Genomic DNA, 26,713 nt, shown 5'->3' on the forward strand with positions numbered 1-26,713 from the left:
AAGTCTCACTATAAACAGGATAAGATTCCACTTCCTCCACTGATATGTTGTATGTGGGGTTTTTGTTTTCTAAAGAGGAAATATTAACCATTACCAGTTTCCATGTCTTTATTATTGCTGGTAATTTACTGAATTATCTTCAACAGTCCAGGAATTAATGGTTTTCCTTGTGCTGTATTGTTTGCTGCCTACTGATCAGCTGATCAGTTCAAGTGTGTCACAAGCTGCACGTCCTGTAAAACACTCATGTTCTCACACCTGAAGGAGCTTTTCTGCGTGAAGGAGGAGGTTTCAGCATCACTTTGGGGTATTTTATCAACAGAACACCAGGTGCACGACTCTCTGACCCGCTACCTTCACCAGCTGTGTGTGTGAGTGTGTGTGTGTGGAGACCAAATGGCAGACAACCAGAGCTCTGGGAAAACTGACCTAGGTTGCCAAATCGACTAGTGACTCTTTTTGGCCACTTGCCAGAGGAAACTTTGGAAAAGCTGTGTGTGTGCAGCTGGATACTGGAGGCAAAGGGGTTTGCTGGGCCTTTTTCTTCTGTCTCCAAAGTGAAAAAAAGGCCCTTAAGATTGACAGCACCTTTCATACTGTATTATCCGGCCTGGCTTTTAACTCCAGGAGAACTGTGTTCACAAATTGATGCTCTGCTCCTTTGGGGCTGCAGCTGAAACATTAAATTGTACTGAAATATTCATATGTGAGTGCATTTAGCTGAGAGCAATTGATGTGCGACTCCCCAGGCACCAAATGGAAATGTTTGCAGGGCTTCGCCATGCACCAGCAGACACCCTGTGCTCCGGCCAGGACAGTGATTGTGATTTAGGCTAGGCTACAGGAGTTAGGCTAAGTTTAAGGCCAGCAGATTCAGGACAACTTAGCGTTTGCACTGGTGGCCAGAAAAACTGCGTGTTACGTTCAGGCTGAGCCGCTGTCATCAAAGAACTGAGTCAGCAATAAAAAAAAAAATTTGAATATTGATAGAATTTGTCTCAGATACGGATGTCAGTTAATTAAAATTAGATTTTAATTGGTTGCAGATTTTAACAGATAAATTATAAAGCTAATGCAGGTGTTGTTACCACTGAATTAATTCCCTTGGCTTAATATTTCTACATTTGTCTGTGTATTGAAATACTTTAAATACACAATTTTGTATTCAATTAAACAGGTCAGAATTCCTGTTTAATTGGAAAAGTTTGTGTTTGGAATAATAAGCGACTGATGTCAGTCAGAGATTGAGGAAAATGGTAAATACAGTTAAAAAAAACCCAAAAAAACCACAACAACAACAACAATCCTGTAGGTGTGTAAATCATTCAATAACATGTCCATTACTTAAAACAATGTACGTGAGCCACTTAAAATGTGTAGTCGGGACGTTTATGAATTTCAAATGCTGGACATGAATATAGGATTTAGGGAGTTGTTGAATCTGTGGCTGCATACCATTTCCCTGAAGAGTCTGGCTTTTTACTCAAATGCATAGGAAGTCATGCATAACAATATAGTTAAACATCAGATTGCTGAATTAATTTTGATGTTCTGTAGATTATTTTATTCAGTTCTTTGGAGCTGGAGTGATGTAGTGTCCCATCTCCCAGAGGTCTAAGTTGTGTCCTCATCTTTATCACATGAATAACTCGTATTCTTCTCATTGCTTGTTACCTATGCAGGAATATCATGAGGGCTCATCTTTTCTTTTTTTTTTCCTTTTGGAAAAATGTGAAATAATCTTAGATGTAAGAGTTTGCTTCTGAATTTATTTCTCCAAATTTGTTCTGTTCATTAACACAAATGTAATTTATATATGCGGTAAAATCATTTTTAATAATTGATATTGTCTCTCATGAGGACTGGAGTCATTGAGTTGATGACCGTAGATCTTGTTATCTGTTGTTGTTGTGTTTTATTTTTATCATTGACCCAATTTTATCCCAATTATAATCATCATTTGAGGGCAGGACACCAGAAGAAAACTGTTAATGTAAATGCAAAACAAACAAAAAAAACCTTCAGTAGCCATGACAACAGTCTCCTGAGTAGACTTCTTCCACCAAACGACCCTCCTGATCCTGAGCACTTAAGAAATATGTTTCAAAAGAAGAACCTGAGAAGCTTTTTAAAGAATTATGTATAATTTATTTGTATTTTTCTCCTGCTTCAGAGGCAGTGGAAGGAGGGCCCTGTGTGAGACGTGTACTGAATCTGTCAGACTGCAGCAATAATGCAGTCGTATCCCACACGTGCATTGGTTCTCAATGAGATTGACCTCTCTTAGATGTCACCAGCTGTTCAGTGCCACAGGGCAGTATGTGAAATCTCTTCCATGCACTTGAAAAGAAACATAGAAATAAACCACTTATGTGAACGGCGTTAGCATTCATTTAGATGCTTCAAACCACCTGATAGAGATAAGTCTCATAGTCACTCTTTGTTGGGTTCGGTTTATAGGACAGTCAGGAGCTATTTACCATACATTAGGCATGAATTATATTAATGGACATGCTTTTTCATTCTTGACCTGATGTTGTAAAAGAGAAAAAGAAAACTGAAATGATGTAAACTTAATAGCACAAAATGTGTCCAGTTTTACCTCTTGCAAAGCTCTTCCTCAGGACTGAACCGTGATGACCACAACCCCACCTGGCCTCCGCAAATAAGACATTTATTGGTCCACGCATAGAGTGAGTACTGTTGGTTGTTCTGTCAGAGCAATCGCTGTAAACACAATGGAAGCTCCTCTCAGTTTACAGTCATTTCACATACACTTATACATATACGTGCATACGTACGTACATATATGTGTGGAGATGTAAATCTTATCACATGGGCCGTAGAGATGAGATTTTCTTAGATCAGATCAGGGCCGTTTGTGTCACCTACATAACATGTTCTCTGCGTTAGCGAGAATTAAAACAATGATTATGTAATGTTAATGTAGTTAAAGTGACTCCCTGTGTGCCATTATCAGAGCATTTTAATAATTGAGCATCTAATGGTCGCTGTTAATTCACTAAGCTTCCCCTCAGTGTGACAGGGTCCGTACTTCAGTTCTTAGGAGATCTCCTCCAGGTCTGCTCAGTGTCCCTTCCTGTAAAAACTCTGCTCAGGCCATCTCAGTTTGACATGTATCGACAAGTTGGGTTCGTATGAATCATTTAGGCTCAGATCATTACTAATCCACTCACCCTACACTCGTGCGATAAGCATTTTCTGTTTTTGTAACAGTTTACAAACTCATGAGAAAAAACTGTGACGGGTGTCGTTTGGAGGCAATAGCAGGTCTTCAAATCCCTACAAATAGAAGCAAACTCGTCTTAATATATTCTGTTATCTACAAATGAACGCTCTTACAAAAGCAATCACTCGAAAGATTCGCTCTGCTCACCAAAAATAAAACGTGTTATATTCGTTATTAACAATTAAAACATTATCTTGTAAACATTTGACAAGCAACAAAATGGTACAGCAGTTTATCCCCTGAATTATGAGTGGGTAATTAGGGAGGTGGAGTTCTCTCCTGACACTTACAATGACTGGACTAATTAGCAGTTGTTATGACAGGTCTTCCAATGTTAATAACCTTAAATAATTTACACTTTCAGAATCCTATGACTATGCTACACAGTCTGTAACAAGGAGCATGTGAGAAGAACTCGTTTGTTCAGGAATGCTTGATCACATGTTAGTGTTTGCCCTTTATCGATGCTTTACCCTGTGGCATTAAATCTACTTATAAATATATACAAGAGTCAGTAAAATCAAAGCATTTTAGGAAATACTAACTTTTATTTCTGCCATTTTCATTCAAATAACAACACCTGCATTTGGCAATTACTTCCTCCATATCAAGTTTACAAAAGTTTCTGTAAACATTAAAGTGCAAAGAATTTTCTTGCCATTTAGGGCACGTATCTTTTAAAGGTTCATGCTACGAGCGCTCCGATCCAGTTCACATGAAGTCTTCAGTCACTTGCCTTTACATTTCATCCACACAGATACTTCCCCTCTAATGATTTTTTTCAACATATGAAATAAAATCGGTACTCAAATAAATTTGAACGGCCCACGATGGTAAGTTGTGGTTTTTGTTATCAGCATATATTCCTATCAAATGTGCCTAAAATGCTGATCTGGGAAAATGTTGCTCCATCTGTGTGGAATCAGTTACCGGCATCTTGAGGAGCTGGTTTCTCTGAAAGCATGAAAGGATTTCAAAATTATTTGGAAGTAACTATATCTGGCTGTGGATGTTTTAAAATGTGGATGAATTTTCCTTCAGGAGGTTTCATGATTCTGTCATTTGTTCCTTGCATTTCTTTTAAAGTGTTCTAAGCTTGTTTCATCTAAGAAATGACGTTACTGTCCAGATGTTCTCAGACTTCACTCCTGGTTTACTCAAGGAAATAAAAGTTTTATACTAGTATTAACTGGTAACAGAGAGGCAAAGTTCAAAAACTGTCTGTTTGTATAGTTAAGACGTATTTACCCTGTGGATGAGCAATGAACCGCCCATTTGACTGTTATTCGTAGAGATTAAAAAAAAAAAAAAAAGAGCAAGAAAAAAAATGCATTATAAAACTTTTTTTTGACTTCTTGTAATTCAAAGAGCAGATAACGTTTTGGTTTGAAACTCTGCTCACAAGTGTTTGTTCAATACAGGCTTAAATGACCCTTTGCTGGTTTTAATTCAGTGCATTTAGGACCGATTGAAGATGAGAGTTCCTGATGAAGAAATGTGTCTGACGACACAGTAAAATCCCGCTCACGGGGATGTTAGAGTCTTTGTTGTGCTATTCTGTATCGGTGCATTTGGATTTCAACCATCCAACAAGTAGTGTAGTTGAGGAGCATGAGTGTTAGCTGGCAGCTGAAGCTCAAACTTGTTCATGATTGGATACGATTAGACTTGACATAAAGAAATATCCCTTTCAAAATCTTATAAGGTCCCTGACACAAGTTCAGATAAACGCCAAACAGGTTGGCAGTAAAAAGAGAGAAAAGACTTCTGTTTGTGTGAAAACGTGTCTTATGTGTCGGACAAATGCCCCAAAGACGCGTCTGCCGGTCCCAGGAGGCGGTACTTCTCCTCTAGGGACGGCTCAGTGCCGCCGCCCTGCAGGTGGATCAGAGGCTTGGTTTGCAACAGCACACAACCCCTTCCCCGGGCTCGCCTCTCTTCTTGGTTCCTGCGGTTGAAGATGTTAATTCTGTTGTCCAGCTCAGGACTGGCCTTTTCTGAGCCAGTCGGGCTGGGGAGCTTGAGGTTGACGGGATCCACTATCAGGCCCTTTTGAGCAAGGCAGGAGTCCTCAGACAGGGAGGAGAGTAGCTCCTGCACCACCACGCTAGGGTCCCTGCAGGGGTCCTGGCCTGAGAAGGAAGGAGGGCAACAGCGATGGGTGTTGTAGCTCAGACTGAGGTCCTGAGCTTTGCTGTCTGTGATAGCAGACGCCAGGGCGTGGCTGCTGAGGCTGTGTGGGCGGGGCATCACGCTGCTGCTGCTGCTGCTGCTGCTGGACGGTGCTATGCTGGTCAGACCATCGCTTATGGCATTGCCCACCCGCTCCATAACAAGAAGAGGGTTTGACTGGATGGGATTGGGATTGGTGGGAGGATGAACGTCGATGGCTGCCGTAGTGATCCGTGCGCCTAAACCAGAAGCTCCAGCATCTGGAAACACAAGAGTTTAGAACAAGTTAGTTCAGAAACTGAATCTGAATGGGGCTGCCAAGACTCCCACATTCTCATTGAAAATGTTCTTTAAAAGTTGGAGTAAATGTCAGTTATTCTAACTTTAATATTTTGTTTATGGAGAAAAAGAAAAAAAAAGGAAGAAAGAATAAAGTAATTAAAACGAAAGACCAAATATTAACATCAGATGTGTTAACATTAACGTAACGGTAGCAGCACAGAACGTGTTTTTATCATAGGGGTGTCGTAAGTACTAGGAAATTGAGTGGAAAGAGAGTGAAGTATCATACACTGATATTGATTAGGTTAATAAGTGTTTTGCTGCTGCCTCGCTCTACAGCAGTGCATTTATTATTTAGCATCATCAGACCTACAGCTACTGCTGCTTCATCCCCACTTCCATCTATTGTTTTGGGGTTTTTTTGCAACTGACTTTTTTTTTCTCGTTGCCTTCTTTGTGAAACCACTTTTCTCCAACTATCAGACGAACACATAATACAACCAATCTTACCATGACTTGCTTCGTTGTAGTACTGACTGATGTAGTTGTTCATGTCATCACGTGCAACTGGATCTAAATTTAAAACAAACAAACAGGTAAATAAAAACAACAAGCAGTACATGAATGCAGGAATAAATCTTTTTTTTTTAAATTTAATTTAATTTTTTTTAGAGTTGATTATAATGTGATTGGCTCCCTAAGACTGAATTTAATTTGATTTTGTTTCTGTTCTTTGGTCCATTTCAGTTTTAATATTGCAAAACAGCCCAAATGGAAGATATCTCTTGTGTTTACAACATAATATTGACAAAGATGTTTTCTGCCCCAGGCCACAGGTGCTTTAATGGCAAGTGGTCCAGATCACACACTGCTACACTGGGCATTAGCTACACCCCGGTGCACCAGAAATAAACTGGGACAGGAGCAGGGTGGGGTTGGTTTCAGGAATTAGAGTAAAGGAGGGAAATAAGAGGGAGAGAGAGGGATCTCTTTGTTCAGGCGCAGATCCCTTCAGTCTCGCAGGCCTGAATGTGCATGGTGAGTGGCCGTGATCTGCTGCGCTCATCTTTCCGCTTGATTGGCCTTAAGCTCACTGTCCGCTGGTTGAGTGCGAACCTTGAGTACCCTGAGTGCTAGCCCCCGTCCCCTGGGACGTGCTGCAGACTCTGAAGGGTAATTTCATTTATTTTTCCAGTCTAAAATATTAATCCCTAAGCCAGCCTCAAAGAGGAAAGCATTGCACTCACTAAAACAAGACTGAGACAATCCCTCCACAATTAATAACGCATGAGTCTTAAGGAAAAAGAATGGGCTGTCCAGCATACATTAGACTCTCCTGTTCTGTCTGTGACAGTCAAGTTACCAGACTGTCATCTGTCTGTGGAGGGACACAGGCAGCCCCTCTGCATGGGGTCCTTCTGGTCCAAACCCAATCTACGGTATCAGTTCTAGGACCACAAGTGAAGTGATGTGACCATAGATACCAGGATGAACAGCGTTCATCAACGCTGCTGTTAACACAGAGAAACGACATCGTCTGGGAATTACTAACAGCCTTGATATTTCAGTGAAATGACCTAAGGATGGCTCGTAATGAACTTTACTAATATTGTTCATTTTCATTTTCGTTTTGCGAATTTCAAAACGATTGACATTCTTAGCAGCCATGGCTGTACCAAATTTGGTGCTAATTAGCAAATGTTAGCGTGTTAATACACCAAATTAAGGTAGTGAACACAGCCTACCATCATGCAATTAGCATTCTGGAGACGGCATTTATGCTGAGAGCACGTTTGCTGCTCCACAGACTGGATGGAGCTGCTGACTCCTTTGTCCTGCTGCTGCAGCATCATTTTCCTTGTCACCACAGTTGTTTCTCCTTAATCTGACCGCCGGCTCACTGATTGATGCTAACGGTCACGTGTTCTTAAAACGTGCATGTTCCCCAATGAACACAAAGTGCTTGATCTATAGTCATCCGATCCTAGTGCGACCTAGACTTCTTAGGTTCGATTGCATTCTGCAGGTGAGGATGAAAGAAGCTCTGAACCTCCAGACTGTGGACACAAGATTCAGCAAATCAAATAAACTTTGAACAATCTTGAGTTGCCATTGATTTAGGCTGTGGCCTAAAAGCATGCATCCCATGTTTCTGTAAAAAGCGACATTTGTTTCATGAGCCAGATTTCCCACTATGCCCTTGGGGTGATTCTGCGGCCACCATTGCGTCTCCTCGTGCCCTACTGTGGTTTACAGGTGAAGGGGAACAGATGTTGACAGCAGCCCACACTTTCCCTAACAAGGCCCAAAGCACAGAGCACTCTGTACCTGAAATAGTCCAAGGCAAGGCCAGGCCAGCCTCATCACGATGGGGGCAGTAAGAAAGCTCGCTGGGGCATGATAGATGTCCATGCGAGGTGACGTAGTGTCAGAGAACATGCTTGTTTTGTCAAGAATTCACCAGATCCTAAAAGCTTTTCTTGCCCCCGTATTGATCCCGGTGTGCCTGCGGTCAGATGGGTGTCGTGTGTGAGCACGGAGGGCTAAGAGGCTCGCCTCAAAGATGCTCCGGGGCTATTGCTCCAGATTAGCTGCACACTGCTCTGGCATCCCATTCACCTGATGTTACAGCGGAATAGACTTTTTGTTCCACAGAAGACTGTACATCGCTTACGCTGCACCTGTCTACTGGGTTATCGTTCCACTTACACACAACTGTCCGGATTACAATATCGTCTCTACAAACATATGACAAACTTGTCAAGCAGTTCATTATAACTCATGATAGCAGCAGTTTCACAGAAAATACTTGTGATTTACTGTCTCTTGCAGCCCAATGCGCTGCTTTAGACACCTGCTGTACCTGTGATGGTGTGAGGATCTCTGGGGATTCTCTGGCCACCCTCGTCGTCAGACTCTCCTGGAGTCATGCCCTCTACAACTTGGAAACTCCTGCCCTGTTTGCCCCACACGTGGTGGATCTGCATGGCGGCTTCACGTTCAGCTGCCAGGTCCAGGTCCTGCTGGGCCAGATGTGCCCTCAGCTGCCTGATCTCAAACTGGAGGCGGTTGGTGGAGAATGAGCGGAAAAAGAGAGAACAGTATAAGGTCTGAATGGGGAGAATTAAAACGGTAAAAGAAAAGTAATAGAGAAAGAAAAAAACAATCTGAAATGCAGGAAATTTAATAATTGAGGAGAACAAGAGAAGAGGGACTCAGAAAAGAGAAAGAAAATAGAATGAAAAAAAAAAGGAAGGATGGAATGACATCTTCTCAGATAAACAGCATCTGTGTTGGAATGGTTATGATGTCTCTCAGGATGGACGTAGAGGATTTCTACAGTAAAAAAGTGAAAGCAAGCTACAGAAGTCACATTAAAGTATATTAAAGTTGTAAATATTCTACTCTCACTCTTATTAAATCATTCATTCTTATATACCATCAGTGAGATCCCAGAGGTAATATTATAATCTGTAGGACAGGACATCGACTGGCGTGTTCATTAAAACATTTGTCATAACTGTAACATATTTTTAAAGATAAACATGACTTTTTGGACGGACCTGATTTATCTCAAGTAATCCATTAAGTTATTATATGTTTGGTTTTAGGTCTGAACTTTGAGTCGTCATCATGATATATTGCAGCCTGAATCCGTCCAACAAGGGATCATCTGGAGCTGTTTGTGAGGTCTTGCTGCCCTCCTCTGGTGGCAAAAGGAACTGACAGTTCCTGTCATGCACTCAACTGAAATAAAGGGGATTGGATGGCATTAAAAACCTTTAAATATTCCTCAAGAAAAATCAATTTTTTTCTTTACTGGTATTATTCATTAATAATAATAATAATACCAGTAAATACATTTTACTCAGTTTTTACATTTGTCGTATGACACCGATTTCCTATGTGGCAGTAAGAGATCAGTCATTTGTGTAGAAAACCATACAGAACAGAGGCTGTGGATCCACAATGTGCATGGAGCCCCTTATTGTGTCCTAGATTTTAGCAGACTGTCCTCTTCCTGTTATCTTCCAAGCTAATTTTGTGTACATGGATGACACCATGAATCAGGTTCACGGTTAAATCAGGACTGATGTGTTACTCACAGCCTGTTCCTGGCAGATCTGAGTGAGACGCTCCAGCTGCTCCTCTCTCACAGCCTTGGTCTTCTCACACTGCTGGATCTCTAGCTCCATCTCAACCTTCACTTGTAGGACATACGCTACCATAGCAGGGGGGAGAGAGCCAAACAAAACAATAATAATTCATAAGTTACACATTTTAGTGGTCAAAGGAGAACATCTTTGCTAAAAGAGGATTGTTTTGTCCGAATGTAAGGTATTTATTGTTAAATACAGAGAGCATATTAACGTTGGTGAATCATTTGAAATGAAATAAACTTTAATAATCCTCTTAGGGAATTTTTTTCTTGAAACAATTTTTCAAGGTGACTATCTAACTCTGCCTCATAAGATGACACGTCGCTGATAAAAATCCATCCGACACGATCAGCACAAATGTAGATATAAAAGGTTAGGCTTTCAATTCAAGTCCAATGTAGTCATGTTACGATGTTCAGAAGAAAAAAAAAGCACCGTTATGTAGACATTCAGTCCTCAATCTACTTTTTTTTTTTTACTTTCCAAAAGACTGACACAAACACACCGATATTTATACGTAAAGGCAATCCCTGCAAGAAACTCAATTCCTCTCCTAAACTTGAGTTTGGTCCCTCGGCTTTTCATTTGTCTGAGGGGGTGATTTTCTGCCCACTGGGGTGTATTTCCACTTGCCTGGTGCAGAAACTCAATCACTCACACATATCAAACCCAACAGGTTGAGGTGACTGGCAGGAAAATCACCAGTTCAGTCTGTGGAGGCCAGCACTGTGCTGCATGTTAAGAGGTGGGAAACACGCTCCTGCTGAACACACGCCACCAGAGGAAAGCAATGAAGATGAAAGTTGTTGCATTGATTCCTGAAATTAATAATCATCTCATTTTGATATGTCAGCCTTGGTGCAGTATATTTAAAGCTTTAAAACAAGGTTTAAAACAACTCTCTCCTCATCAGCCGTCTCACCGCCGCAGCTTATCATGTATGCAGCCAGAGACCCGTGTAGAGGGTGACCTCTGAACATAGATCGAACTGTTCAGCATTAGCATAGGGGAGAACAGCCACTATATTCATTAAGGCCACTCTGAATCTACTTAAACAGGTCCCTGCAATCAATACAAGTTAGAGTAGCAGAGTGGCAGCAATTTACCATGAGGGAATAATCAATAACTATATTGCTCTGAATAGTGAATAATTTGTATAATCATGGAAAGAATGGGGTCAGAGCTCTTTCACGGCAAACTGATTCTAAAGATTCTGTGGCCGTCCTCTTTTGTGAGACCGGCAATTTCCTTAAAATCAGTCGGATTCGCATGCAGGCAGTTTTGTTAGACACAGGCTTCTTTTTTTTCTTTCCCTGCCTCACCATCAATTATCCTCTTAACCCTCCATATTCGCAGTGTGATGATGAGACTGATGGCATCCCAGGGGCTGCTGGGCCCATTGGCCACTGTGGAGGCCACCATGGGGGCCAGGGACAGCACAATGACAGCACCATCAAACACCTGAGGGAGTCACACACAAAAACACATGACATTCAGACGTGTGCAACTGCTGTGAATTATAGTCCTCTGCCCGCACCCTGTCCACTGCATCCCTGACCTCACAGGCAAGGGCTAAAGAGAAGCTTTATGACAGCATGCATGAATTGAAAGAAATAGTAGGAAAAGTGTTATCCTTTTTTTTAAAATTTGTGATACGACATGATAAAACATAAAATATAGATGTAACAGGTAGTGAAATTGAAAATGATATTTGATATTAAGGTCTGCCAATGAAGACACAACACCAGCACTAACCTCAACTTTGTTCTCTATGTAGTCCCAGATCCCAAGCACCACGATTCTGAAAACAGTCTGACAGAAGAGACAAATTAAACGCATTAAAATAGATATGAAAAGGAGCGTGTGGCTACATTTACAAAGCTCTTGGGATGTGCTGTCTTTAGAGCTGTCACCACGTCCAAAAATATTTGTCTAGATGTGTGAGCTGAGACTAAAGACTGAGAAGATGGAACTTTCTTCCTCCTTCCCCCCCCCCCCCCCCCAAGTAGACTGATAAACATGCTAACATTTGTAAAGCTACACCCCTTAAAATAGCACCCATCCATCATTTACACCTATTTACCCAGGCGGGGGTACTGAAGCCTATCCCAGCTGATATCGGGTGATAGGTGGAGTAGATTGTGGACAGCCATTCGCAATCATTCTCACATTAACACCTGGAAGCAACTGACAGTCAACCATTCATCCATATTCTGTGTGTTTTCTTGTATTGTGGGAGGATGTCCAGGGACATATAGGGGGAATACTGGAATACCGGAGTCTCTGTACCGGCGAGAGGTACAGAGACTCCCCCCACAGGCTTCAATATGTTATACTGATTAGTGCAACATGCTACACCTACCTCACGCCATCCCATCTGACCCGTCTTTGATGTCAGCGGATGAGGTGTTGGGATGGATCGTATCTCTGTAACCTCATCCTCACCTCTCATTAAGGTCTGTTTAATTACTGCTCCTCCCGGCTCACTGGTAATTAAGGCTCGGTTAAGGGTAACGGCGCTGAGGCTGTCAGGGTAATTGATTTGCACAGGAGCCGAGGCCAAAGTCTTCCCTGTCCCCGCCACGCTTTTCACCGTTCCACAGCGGCGATTATTTCGTTAAAACTAATTACAATTATGGTTCAATCAACAGACATTATGACTGCCATCAAGCATCGAGGTATCATTTCTGTAGTGATGACAGAAATTGAACGGTAACCAGGTATTCAAACACTCTTTGGTGTGTGTATGGTTAGCATTGATGGAGACAGGTTATTATTATTGCATTTATGAACCACTGATGTGACCGTAAAGCATCAAACGAGAAACCAAACTCACATTTGGTAGGAAAACAACAACATGAGTATTACATAAAGATGGGTTCTTTATCAATGGTGGTACCAGAAGGGAGGTTTTATAGTCAGTAACATACGTGGCTTACCTCTGAAAAGAAGAGTGACAGGATGATGAGGCTGATCCAGTGGATAATACTAGCAAATTGGAAAGCATTGGAAACTGTTGAGAGAAAATCAATCAATCATTCACCAATAACTTCTCACACATGAGCAATGCAAATATAACACGTCTATGAGCCTGAAATCAATTCAGTTTAAAAATAAGTTCAGCAGCAAAGCATGTCCGTGTTATATTCACTATCTGTAGTGTGTTTTCTGACCACACAAGTGTACAAAAGTAAAAGTAACTCTGCAGAAGAAAACAAGAAACTGAAACTGACCTACCAGCATCTGGTTACCATGGGGATTTTATTTTTTCTTTCTACAAAACTCATTCTAGTGGCTTTCAACGGAGAGGAAGGGCTTCCTCAGAGAATCACAAGGGAAATATGAGTGATCAATAACTATCCCAAAAATGGCTATTATAGCTCAATTTGACTGATGTTTAACTAAGATTTCTTTTAATGAAACTCTGCTACATGTAGAGCGCAAATTAAATGAAGATATTCAACCGAATAATTAAAGTTTAGTGAGTAAATGCACAGTTAAGCAGAGTTAACCTCTAAAGCTAGGCCTTAAATAGGGCTCGCGTTAGGGTGAGGGTTAGGTTTAGGGTTTAGGTTGAGGTTAGGATTGGGGTTCAGGCTCAGCCAACGGTTCAATTAAAATAATGTGGTTAAAATAGAGTTAAATTTGAGATAGAATACTATTTACACTGTAAGAGTTTGGTGTCTATGAGTAGCTCCAAAGACAGGAAAAGCACCACCAAGACGACACAGGCCACCAGGACACAGTTGAAGCCAGCGCTGAGCAGACAGACCTGCCACAGGGCCACACGACGACCACAGCAGGGCTTCAGCCAGTTGGACCTGAAGGCAAGAGAAATCAATCAATCAATCAATCAATGTGTGTGAATATGGCTCGGTATTTTGCATTTAATAAAGTGCTAATCTAACTTAGTCTTAATAAGAAAAAAAGTCAATTTTACAGTTTAAACCTACTTTTAACAAAAACGTAGAATTAAATTAAAAGAGAATTAAAATTATGTTCAAACTGTGTTTGGGTATAGTTTATAAAATGACAATAACTAATGGATAAATGTGCTCTCACACCGGCTCCCGGTCTACTTGGACAGCGTTTACTCGGAGCCCACTATCATGGCCAACAGGGGGCAGGAGTTTACACTCATGGGAGGCAAAGCAAAGTTTGCAGTGATGTCCAGCACAGAGGGACAGGAAGTGTGGTCAGAGGCAGCATTGACAGAGAAAGGGACAGTGAGGCTCTGTGAACTACTGACATAGGTGTGACTGGAATACTGATGGGTTCCTTTAAAAGTGGTGATGAAAGGAGTCACTGTAGACGATGCCGCTGAGAAGGGGGGACTTCAGTAAAGACAGTGTCCTGAGACACAAATGAATATACAGGGATGAATTTCACACATGCCCATCCTTCCAATAGGTGTTTTTTTTAAAAATTTATCGCAACTTTGAAATTTGTGATCTCTTGTCTGGATGAAAATCAGACTTGGATAATATTTCTGAGACTTGCATAAAGACAAGATCCCTCAATGTTAATATGAAAAGTGTCTGGTGGCAGAGACCACCTCCAGCAGTGGATGAGACGAGCCATGCCCCACGCCAGCCATCCAGCTGGAGTGGAAAGTTGGCTCTGTCTCCTGCATGCCAGTGCTTCTCCCCGCAGGAGACGGGCGAAGGCAGGGAAGCACCCTCCTGTGATCATGTCTTCATTCCACGACGAGGCGTTGATATGAGTACATGGGTGGAAAAACAGCTCAATTTTCTCTTTTGTTTCTAGTCTTTTCGTCTCTTTCTTCTTCCTTCCCTCACTACACTACATTCCCTCTAACTTCTCTGAGAGAAAACCACAACAACATCATTTCCTCCTGCATCTAAACAGAGATCATTAAATTTGTTCGCATGTATCCTCTACAAATCATGTTGAAGTGTTTTCTTCCCATAGGCCGATATTGGTCAGAGATCTTCTGCAACAAAACAGCAAAATCTGTTGTCAAAAAAACATTTATCTACTGAGAAAACAACAACAACAACAACTTCAATCCGCTTCTTTTTTGCTACTTGACCAAGTTTCATCCAAATCCATCAGAGAATGTTTTTTTTTTTAAAAGCCTCACAATGCTGACAGTTTGAGTGATTTTTCCTGTCACATTCACAACTTTCCCACTAAGTGTCATGACAGCCTGTGGAATAGAGCAGTTTCAAATGTGCTAACAGTCAGATAAAAACCACATTGAACACTTAACCTGCTTGGAAAGAGGACAAAATATCAAAGTAATGCAGTTTCTAATTCATAAAAATCTACCTAGAAAACACAAAATTTTCACGTCCGGAATAAATTGAGGACAAAAGATTTTTGATTCCAAACAGATGCCCTTTTATTTTCCCCTGATTTAGACCATTTCTGATGATGCAAACCAACACAAGGAGAGATTTTTTTATGATGAAGCAGCAGAAAATGTTGAGCTGAATGCTTCACCCTGCCACTTGTTTCTCAGGAGAAAGTATTTGTTCAAAGGCTGGCATGGACAGAATCACAAGCCCATAAACAATGCACAGCTAATCTAATAGAGGCACAAACACTGTTAGCAATCATCCTCCTGGCTTTGGGCAGGAGGAACAAATGTATAAAACCCAGATGGTGGAGATTCTGCTCCTCCAGAGTCTTGGTGAGCCTCTTTGGATTCTGGGTATTGTGTCATCCTGACAACCAGCAAATTATACAACACAATCATGAAAAACACTGCGTGAATACAAACATATTCATACACACATCAATACAACTAAAAATAACACATCATTTTGCATGGTAAATCAGCTGCAAAATAGAAACAGGACAAACTTCAAATGTTCTTTTCTGGATATTTAAGAGTAAAATATCCCCAAACATTGAGTGTTTTGTTACATAAGTTTTGTTCTAGAGCTAAAATGTAACGAACACTATAAATTAAATACAAACTGAGTGAATGATCTCCTTTATCTTTATGTTTGGTAAATTTGAAGCACAGTAGATAACTGGTAATTGGATTACTCTCTAGCGTTTTATTATAATCCTGTGAAATCATACATTATACTCTCTTATCACGCAATGGTGTTACACAGTTGTGAATTCTCAACTTTGGCTATTTAGACAAAATGTTTTTGTAATATATCTTTTATCATCTGTAAACTCAACTTGATCTTTATCTGCTGCTTCAAGGTGGGCTCCCTCCCATGGTGCCCAGAGGTCTGCTGCTGGGGATTCTGGGTCTTCTTGGGTTCAACTAGAGTCCAGCTAGACCACAGATGTGTCGTGCAATGAACTGCAATTCTTAGTAGGAGAACTAAACATGGAATTGTTCCTTAAAGTCCAACTGCTGCTTGTGGATCTCCATAAATATTGGTGAAGTTAATGAACAATATTCTTACGTTTTTTGAGAGTATGTCTCCCTACTTAAGTGGGGTTTCACCCAGTAAACATACAGCTGAGACTTTAGAACTCATCTGATGCACCCTGGTCAAGATCCAATCCTTCAATCTAGGATATTGAAATGAGTCAAAAAAAGACAAAAAACCTGTGAGTTATAATCTGCTCTGCACTGTTAATTTTTTTTAACATGCTAACTGCATCACATGTGTTCACAGACATGAACCAGGGATGTTCACAGGCGCTGGAAAGGCTCAACTTTGATACCTTTAATTTAGTGAAATCTTTGCTTCATGTCATGCCAAAGCGAGCCCAGCCCAGAGGGAACACAGTCAGAACGCTGCCGGTGACACATGCAGTGTATTAATGAGTGTTATTAAAGCAACAGAACAGGAGCAAACGTTGTTCCTCCGACACACTCAGCCCTTACAGCCTGACAGAACCACCTGGCTCAAGTCACCAGAAGAACAGCGCGTACAGCAAAGTCACCTTTCAGACTGCTGTCAACCCCACATCGGCATCATGGACTTTCATTATTTATATTAATATTCTCTTTAAAAAAAAAAATTTCACAGCCTCATGTTGATCTGAAAAATCAGTCTGAATGAAATTTGCAATGTCTGTCTGTCTAGCTTTCATTTGCTCTCTCACTCCTTTTTTCTCCATCCTCTATACATCTTGTGTGTGTTGAGCCAGTTGATTTAGCTATCACCTCTGTTGGTAGGAAGGAAGGAGATTGAGTGGGGCTTGATGGGGAAACAGAGGAGAGAGAATAAATAAGGAAAGGTAATCGATTTGAGCATGTCGGGGGGGGGGGGGGGGGGGGCACCAAACACAGGGATCGTCAGACTCAGGGCACCTCATGGTCTCATTTAATAAAGTATTCCATCAGAGTGGAGAGGCTCATATTGTTTAAACACAGTTCATTCTCACTCCAACAGATTACAAGAGAGAATAATTCCTGTCCCTTATGCCTGCCATCCCTACTGCGGGTATACTTCCAGCAATTTCAAACTAACTGAGCAAAAAGCATTAAAAACTGCAGCTCTGAGTGGGAAAAGGTTGTTTATGACAGAAATGTTCTAGAATTATAAGTACGTTTAATATCTGCAGTAAAACAAATAGGACAGAAACGTTCACCATACACAGTTGAGACGAGAAGACGTCCAGAGACGGTTCCGAGTACAGATGTTGCTTTTAGTGCCAGCAGAAGCAAGCAGAGGTCTGAAATACTGAACAGATTAGTTTTGTTGAGCTTTAAAATGTGAAGCCAAACAACATGCAGGGGCTTATTGGAATTTGGTTTAACAAAAAAAAAAAAAAGGTGGGGAACATGTGCAAGAAGACCCAGTCCTGAATGTCTGAATGAAGGATTACTACGGTGCTTTCCAGCAAAATATTCCGCTGATGGCAAATTCAGTTTCACCTGACAGGCACCATCCTATCCTCCCCTAGAAAACAAATCTCAGCAAGCTTCACTATTCAAAAACCATTGCACACACACACTCACAAACACACACACACACACTCACAAACACACACATACACAAATGCTTTATGCTAAAGCAAGCATGGAAAAAGAGGGAGTATCAACTAAGCATAAAATACATGCTGAGTTTCCCTGATGCTGTCAGATTGCAGGTAATTAATTTTACATTTGAAAGGTTCCCCGTGACCAATGCCCATGCGCCACTGATCACAAAGTATCAGGAAGCAAGAAGAAACCCCCACAACTCCTGCAGCACCCTCAGTGTAAACGGAAGCAGACGAATAAATGACTGACTCTGCAGCTGATGTGTAAATCTTCTCCAAGGCAGCAATTTTAAAGGTCAATTGAATTCATATTAATATTCATATTAAACAGCATTTACATGCTTACATTAGTCTATTAAGTTATTCACGTCTGTGTTTGAAAGTTAAATAACTCCTAATTTGATTCCAAGTTATGTAAATACAAATAATTGTTGTAATAGGTACCTGCAGTGGGACCATAGATAATGTTAAATAATGCTAAATGAAATAATAAATTGAAGTTAAATGATAGTTTATAAATGATATTATCATTGGAGCAGTGTTTTAGGAGGTGTTCAAGGTCCATAGTAATATCTTCATACACAACAGTCAAGCAGTGAACTCCAGCCCAGCGTTGCTTCAATATGTCCCAATCAGCCGTTATTTGAGCGTCTTTTTCAAACCCAAACTCCAAAACTATCTTTAAATATGAAGGTTAAAGGAAAGAACATGTGATGAGTTTTGCAATGAGGCCATCAAGGTGGACTCCACCAATAACCTTCTGTTCAGGCACTTGAGTCTTCACGTTTATTAGCCAGAAAGTAAAATCGAACTAATGCACGCACAAATCAGCCGTTGTGGGGGTGATTTAGAGGTGTGAGGACGCTGACGCTCAATGATTACTTTGTCATCCTTATCATATTATCAAAACTGTGGTTATAAACAAATTTGGAGCAAACTGCTCAGTTCAGGAGAAATTTGAATGCAAGTCATTTAAATGTTTACCATTATTATGTCTCTATTAGATCACATAACTGTTTTTATATTTGGGAATTAAATCTGATCGGCACCAGAATTTGTAATTTCTAAACATGAATTAACAATGAAAGTAATGAATGGAACTTATTTCAATATTTTCATCGTTTTTAAGTCCTGAATATGGACATCTGTTTAACAAATAATGAACATTCAAGCTTTTACACTACAAGGCCAGCAGTGATCCGTGTAGCAGAGGAATAAAGACGTCTGGGAGATAACGGGGAGGCCAGTCCCTCTCTGGTCACCGTCTCAGACATCTTCCTGTGCTCTCTAATTAAATCAGGCCAAACTGGCTAAGCCAGGTGAGAGCCTTCTGAGAATGCATTATTTCAAAAAGCCAGACTTCAACGTTTAACTTTTAATTACCCCCCCCCCTCTCCCCATTGACAAAACTTTCATGTGCTGCCACTTTATATCCAGATTGTCGTTACAATCACAATCACATCACAATCCAAAAATGCTTAACGTCGAGTTGATGCCCAGAGGGAGATGTGATCATAAGCATAAGACCCATTGTTATTTCACATCTTTACACACATTTAGAAATTGCAAATGTGCCCACTGATATTTCCAAAACAGAAAATTTGGACCCTTGACCTGAAGGCTGGTGGGTGGCATGGAGATGGAGTTCTAGTTTATTGCCCCCCTCCGCTGCGTACTCCAGATTTAGATGAACCATCTGGTGTTGGTGCCTAACCCCGGACTCCTTGCACATTTGGAACAGCCGTATCAGCAACATATGCTTCAGTTTCTTCACCCATCAGTTGGATGGAAAATGACATCATTCCACTCCTCCGGCGTGCGTTTGTAATGGTAGTTGAGCCGTCTGGCTGCGTCATTTCAACACTGCCCACTGTTATCCAGGTGTTACCTCTTGTTCACACTGAAACTACACAGAACTCACAGAGCTCTGAAAAGACAAACGCAATAGGTACTCTTCTAATATATTATTTTACTAATTATGATTTCAGTAACTTTTGAAGATACAGTAAGTCAAATATGACATCTAACAGGTTTACGACAGATTTAGTTACAATTAGTTTTTAGTTCAGAACTAATCCTTGGTAAAACATCACTTGGTCAAACTTCAGTGTGTGACTGATCTTATGATGTTCTCGTATTGTAAAAGTCTGACCGATTATCCATCGACTCATCCAGTAATGGAAAAGAAAATCCAGAGAAGGATTTTCAGCTGCATATTCTTATCAGAGGTCTTTCTGACATGTGTATGTTGGATAGATTTATGGTCTACTTTCTGAGTTCAGTTTCAGTTCCTATGTTTTATTGTCTGTTCTGTCTGTCAACAGAATAAACACAGACAAGCATGAACAGAATATTGTGAAGGATTGTCTTGTGACTCAGTGAAAGACAACATGGCTTTGGTTATTTTCCCTGCCTGCAGGTCTTTTACTGCTATGATAGATTGAATTCAAAAATACTTCTGCACTACTCATACCTACACCGGCCCAGGCAATTTCCCTTCACCCTGTTCATTGTATCCGGACTATAGTATTAGCATTTTTCGTGGATCCTCGTGTGTTTTGGAAAACGTACAAGATATTTCCTGCTGAGCAGATATTGATGGATAGCTGATCGATGTAGTTGCTGTCATAATTCTATGTTGATTCATGGAATTATGGTTGGATTTAGCTCCATATCCTGATCTACATTTTATTTATTATAGTCGACAACAAGAACCCAGTTAAAGTTCAAGATCATTGTGTTTCAATAGGGATGAGCGAGTACACCACCATCTGTATCCGTATCTATAGTCGGAATGGGCGGGACTTAAACCGGAAGTGGGTGTGGTTTGACTGGAAATGGGTGGAGTTTAAATCACTACATTTATATATATATATATAAAAGTCTAAAATTGATATGGATTGATCACAAGTTGCTATATTTATTGTTTATTCTAAAACTATTTACAGAACAGCTTCGAAATTGAGATTCAAATCAATGCTTTTGATCACAAAAGTAAGAGAATTATTTACAGAACAAGTTTTTATGGAACTGAGTCAGAACATGAATATTCTTAAGGCTATGAATGAATATTTACCCTATGAGCCTCAGATTGAGATTCAACGCTTTTGATCACAATAGTAAAGGAACTATATATAGAACGAGTAAACACAAAGTGCATTAATGAAATGCATGCAATAGGAAATTATCAACTACAAAGTATGCATGAACAAGAATTGTCATAATTAACAAAACTTTTAATTTTTTTTCTTATTTTTCAGTTTAATTTTTTTTAAATGAAACTTTTTTTTTTTCAATTATTTATTTTTAGCACCTAATGTTCTTGCCATTTTTATTTTTTACATAAAGTTAAACAATGTTGTGATTTCGGTGAGTGTGTGTGCGTGTGTGTGTGTGTGTGTGTGTGTGTGTGTGTGTGTGTGTGTGTGTGTGTGTGTGTGTCAAGTCATGTCACTACGTCTACCTGTCAGGCTTTGTCAACTGTAAGAGGTTTTTATTCTGAAATAAATCAAAAGACAGCAGAAGGAGTCGGTCAGGAGTTCTTATTTGTTTGACAGTGAGTTGCAGAAGAGAAGGACCAGGCCTTTCAAAAATCCCTCGCTGCTATTCTCTGATACACCAGAAAATCTTTCTCTCACCAGCAGCAGCAGCCTACACAAACACAAGCTGAAATGTATGGAGAAAACCCTTCAACCCAAAAAAAGTGAACAAACACACAAAAGCAGCTTGATGACTAGGAGGAGAGTGGGTGGCCATGAAAGTGCTGAGCACAAGCCCACGCCACCTTGGTCCTCCCAGCATTCTTCCTAGACAGAAAGATGGATGTGTCCAACTCTATTAATAACTACACTCCACTTACCATGACACCAAAACTGCTAACACTGCAACTGCCTCCTGACGCTAGCTGGAGCAACCACCTCCCACTATGTTGCCCACATTACTCCTGATAGGATGCATGTTTTAGGAAACAATGCGGTAAAACGAGTGCTGGAAATCTCCAACCTGTCCACCGCTGAGGCGTGAAGGTAAAGCCTCCGAAAGGCTCATGAAGATTCCCCCTGTTGGATTATGTCCATGTGATGTTCTGTCAGGTGTGTGTGCAGCGCAATCTGGAGTGATAAGAAAAACGATGTCGCTTTTAGTTTAGTTACGGTGCAGATTCCTACTTGGTGTGGGAAAGGATTACTTTTGTGTGAAATTAAGAACAGGACAAGAATGGGGGGGGAAAAAACAATGAGAACAATGAGAAAAATCAGGATACAGAAATAAGTAGAAAGTTGGAGAATCTGAGAGAAACAAGAGCCAATATAAAAGTGCAGAAGCATCAACGCAGGAATGCTATTGTTCCTAATGAGACGTGATAGCAGAGTACGAACCGGAATATGAAGTGAACCATGATTACAAAGGATCAGATTAACGACCACTATGTAGTTCAGGGAGAAATCTTTTCCAGCCTGGCCTTGTTTCCTCTCTCTCTCTGTCAGCACATAAATACTCTATGTCCTGTTCATGCATGCACAAACGTGTGTGTGTGTGTGTGTGTAAGTGTGTGTGTGACTGCCTGTCTTTTTGAGAAGGAGGAAGGAGATTGTGTGACTGACCACTCCACTGCCATAAGAAGTGAGGGCAGCACACTATATTAGAAACATCAGTGAGGTCAGCTCCACCTTGACAACGCTACAGGCTACAAAACAAACATGGCTGACAGTAGGTGCTTCATCACGCGGTGGCAGCTCAACACATGAGGTTTGCCTCTTGATTAATCCCCCCTGTACTTGCTTCCTTCCATGATACACACTTGCAACCTCGCGGTACGAGGTAAATCACACCAACACAGATATTAATATAGTATCTAAATTATCATGTCGTGATGGAAAATAAATATTCTACAAATGAAAAATAAACCAGGAGGACTTACGCTCTCAATTTTCTGAAAATTCAGGATTTTATAACTTTAAAAATGTTGCTTGAGTAAATAAACGGAGGTATGGGTAATGTTTGGAGGACAATTGTGAAACAATAATGTAGGATGGGAGGATAAGGCTTTATAAACAAGCCCAATGGTGCTCAAGTACCCAGAAAAAAATAGAAATAGGTCCTGTAGGTCAAAAAGATGATTGACACAAAAAGAGATATCTCACCACTTGTGATGACGTGGTCTTAAATCCAGAGGAGGTTCTGAGCCAAAAGAAAGAATGACTTTTACAACACTAATGACTTGAATCTGAAATAGTGACCTCACTAGCTTGCTGGTGAAATAATCTTCATCACTGGTAAAACCGTCGTAAGACCCTGTACTTTTATTTATTTCTTTTTTGCATGCTTCATATGTACTGTATGTACTTCATATGTAACTGCCCCGGGTTCATTCCCCGGCATCTGCGGCCCTAAGGGGGGAAAAGCCAGTCCCAAGCTGGATAAATGCAGAGAGTCGCGACTGGAAGGTTATCTGGAGGGGAAAAAAAACAAAAAACTTTGCCAAACAAATATGAGCATTCATCTAAAAATGGGGAAAAAAAGATGACATGACAAGACAAGCAGAGAGGAAGTTTTTACCTTCTTACATTTTTTTCAGTCTTAAATTGAGGAGGAACTTCAAACTCAATCCTGTTTTTGATAACTCAGCTAGACCAAGTCTGTGACCCAATAATTGGCCAAATCTTAACTTGAGAAACCTAACTGGGATTTCACATGTCGAAATGCAGTATAATACAAAATAATGCTCGATCTAGACAAGTCCAAAACAGCGTTGACAATCACAGTAAATTGTATTAGGATGCAAATACTGTACATGTTATGGCCCTGAGATGAAACAGCACATGCAAGGGGTGTACTGGCTGTAATACCAACGCAGTGTGAGTGTTGACACCACCTTCTGTTGACGCTGCGTCTGTGAAATCCATCTGTTTCTGCCTATGAGGGGCTGACTGAAGGGAACCAATGGAGTGAGACATGATTTGGTGTCAAACGGAGTCCTTGGATGAAGTAGTGTACATGGCTTTGGTGTGTGCATGCGTGTTTACATGTATTGAATGCTACATATGCAGATTCTGGTGTTTATGAGCATCCTGGTGAGTGCTTGTGCAAAGAGCCAGGTTTGAGTCACAGTTGCAGGGACAGAATGGAAAGACTGACGAGTGAGCAGGTTTTGCTCTGGGGCAAAACTGGTGATGGTTGTGACTAATCAAAAGGACAGGCATGATGTGATCTCATATCCATATGCCATGATTTCACCCAGTCAAGTTAAAGCAGGAAAGAAAAAAAGGACACAATCATCAGATGACTCCAACAATCTCAAAAAAAATTCTACCATCAGTAAAATTTGCTTTAATTTATCTTTATTGAGTCCCACACACACACACACACACACACACACACACACACACACACACACACACACACACACACACACACACACACACACACACACACACACACACACACACACACACACGTTCCTAATAGAATGTAATGCATCAATTCAGAGTTTAGGCTGATAATTGATGAATTAATTGTTGAATCATCAACACAAGAATCTACAGCTGCTTGGTTACACAGGACCTCAATAGAAGTGCCGCCCCACAAAAGCAAAGCAGTTTCTACAATTTAGCACAAAAAAATAATTACAAAATAATTCGTAATTACAACTCTAATGTTCCATCTTATTTTATTTTGCTGTTTCTTTTCCAATGCTGCTTTTCTGGCATTTACTGCAATTGGGTTATTAGGTTTTTTAAGGGTTACACATTTTTGCAAAAGAAAAGCCCAAAAATATGTTTTCTTCAAATTGAGGGTTTTTTATCCAGACACTGTAATTTCACTTTATATGGCAGTATATGAATAACAACATGCTACAGTATGCACAGTAAGAACTGTAACATACAGAAACATCACCTTTCAGCATCACTCTTGCTGTGCAGATGCATAAAGTAGATTATTATTTACTCATTAACATTGATGTTGCTGCATTAATCTTCCTATAATATTCACAAACATAAGGAAATCTGTTCAATCTACTTTATATTCCACAGAACTTCACCTTATTTTGTTGTCTTAACATTCTGTGAACTCAACTTGTCCTCAGGGTCAAAAACGACCTGCCTTCACTAAACCCTTAAGATGAAGCAGCTTGACTGAATCTCAAAGACTAAATCTATTTTGCATGAAGAAACAACCTGTCAGTCATCACTTATGTGCTTTCCTTCTTTACAGTGCAGAAAAACTGCCTTTATTCAGTGGACATCACCTATTTTTATTTCAGGAAACCTGTCATAATTGACTTATTATTACTACTGGAATTGTATAACGTACTGTAGAGATGTAGACATTATTTGTTTGGCAAAAGATTTATAAGGTAGTGGCCTAAATGTGCAGAGAGTCAAACTCAAACTTTAGATTTAGTCATTGTATTGAAGGCGCTCCCAAAAATAGTCAGGTTTTTGCAGTATTTTTTTCTGCACAAATATTTTACAATATCCAAAAAAAGGCAAGAATGCTGAGATGATAGCCTGGAAATGGGAAACGGCATTTCTGATGTTTACACTATTTTTGACCTGAACACATCTTGAAGGGGTAAATACATAATATTATACGGTGGTACCTTTACTTATGAACGTCTCTTTATACGAAATTTCGAATAACTTTATCCGAAAGTTACGAAGCGCCTCAACAGGAAAATATTGCCTCTAGTTTCAAAAGAAATTTCAAGATACGAAAGGTAAAAATACAGTACGGGCTGATACTCGCCGCTCCCACAGGTTCCTGAACGCAACGTTCTCACAGCTGCTCTGCCACTGGCTATTACCTAGCATCCTGGCGTCCCATTGTGCGTGTTTGTGAGTCCGTGTGCACTGGGATAGGCTCCAGCTCCCCGTGACCCACATGCTATAAGGTCAAGGTGTACAGATGATGAATACTCAGCAGCAGACAAGAAAAAAGTAATGATTGATGGAGATTGTTATAAGAGTGTTGAGTTCCTCAAACAAATCAGATGCAAGAATCTGCTGGCTCAACGCTGATAAGTGTTGGCAGGTGTGTGTTTGTCCCTTCCAAATGCCTTCAGAAAAGTCATTTAAGAGCATAAAAATATCACCAATGTGTCACTCACATCTCCTTCTTGACAAAAACAAATCGTCGTCACTTATAAGTCGTTTGAAACCCAAAAACCCCCCCAAAAAACCAATCACATGTCTGTCAAACCGCAGCAGCTAACAACGCTCACTCGACAACACTCACCCGTCCCTGTTTTCATCTTCATCCGCATTGGAGAGCAGCTGTGAGCCGTCCAGCGACAGGTCCAAAGCCGCGAGGGGCAGGTCTCTGTAGCCGAAACTCACCAGCTGGACCGGAGGAGCCAGGCACTGGTTCTCATCGTCCACCGGCTGGGAGATGATCTCCAAGTCTGACAGACCTGCCTGCTCCACTTCCCTAGTTACATACCAACACCAACACACACAGACAAAGAAACAGAAGGCAGACAGACATGTCTTCGCTTTAGAATAGTTTCTCAGATGTTAAGAGAATAAATCAAATCACCAGATCACACAAAAGAAATAAGGATTGATGTCACAGCTACATTCAAATAGAACAATGGTACCTTTGGACATTCTCCTGTTACAACTTTTTTAGACAAGGTTTTTTTTTTTAAAGTAAATATTTAAATAGATTAAATCCCCACACCACAGCATACATTCATCACTCATCACAATGGGGCCAACATAACAGCAGAAGAGGAGGACAGAAAGGGTCTGTTGATGAACTGCATAGCATATGTATGAGCACAACAGCAGTTTGGATTAAGAAAAAGACTTAATTATACATACCAAGAGCAACACTAAGAAAATTCTTATTTACAGTGTTAGCCTCTGGGATAAACACAGGGGTACACACACACACACACACACACACACACACACAGACACAC

The 26,713-nt window shown here is 40.6% G+C and overlaps 1 protein-coding gene across 1 annotated transcript in view; it reads right to left on the bottom strand.

Annotated features, from left to right (window-relative positions):
• Nucleotides 1–3,871: 3,871 nt before the first annotated feature.
• LOC137598529 (transmembrane protein 266-like) overlaps nt 3,872–26,713 on the bottom strand; it is a 30,915-nt gene continuing 8,073 nt past the window's right edge. Inside the window, exons 2-10 of the mRNA XM_068318774.1 lie at nt 26,026–26,217; nt 13,531–13,685; nt 12,804–12,877; nt 11,620–11,676; nt 11,187–11,325; nt 9,811–9,926; nt 8,568–8,763; nt 6,215–6,277; nt 3,872–5,682 (exon numbers count right to left, since the gene is read on the bottom strand). Of these exons, the coding sequence (XP_068174875.1) occupies nt 5,039–5,682; nt 6,215–6,277; nt 8,568–8,763; nt 9,811–9,926; nt 11,187–11,325; nt 11,620–11,676; nt 12,804–12,877; nt 13,531–13,685; nt 26,026–26,217 (1,636 nt within the window). The 3' untranslated portion in view covers nt 3,872–5,038. The remainder of the gene's footprint in view (nt 5,683–6,214; nt 6,278–8,567; nt 8,764–9,810; nt 9,927–11,186; nt 11,326–11,619; nt 11,677–12,803; nt 12,878–13,530; nt 13,686–26,025; nt 26,218–26,713) is intronic.

The sequence above is a fragment of the Antennarius striatus genome, chromosome 1, assembly GCF_040054535.1.
Source record: "Antennarius striatus isolate MH-2024 chromosome 1, ASM4005453v1, whole genome shotgun sequence".
In the NCBI taxonomy this organism is placed as follows: Eukaryota; Metazoa; Chordata; class Actinopteri; order Lophiiformes; family Antennariidae; genus Antennarius; species Antennarius striatus.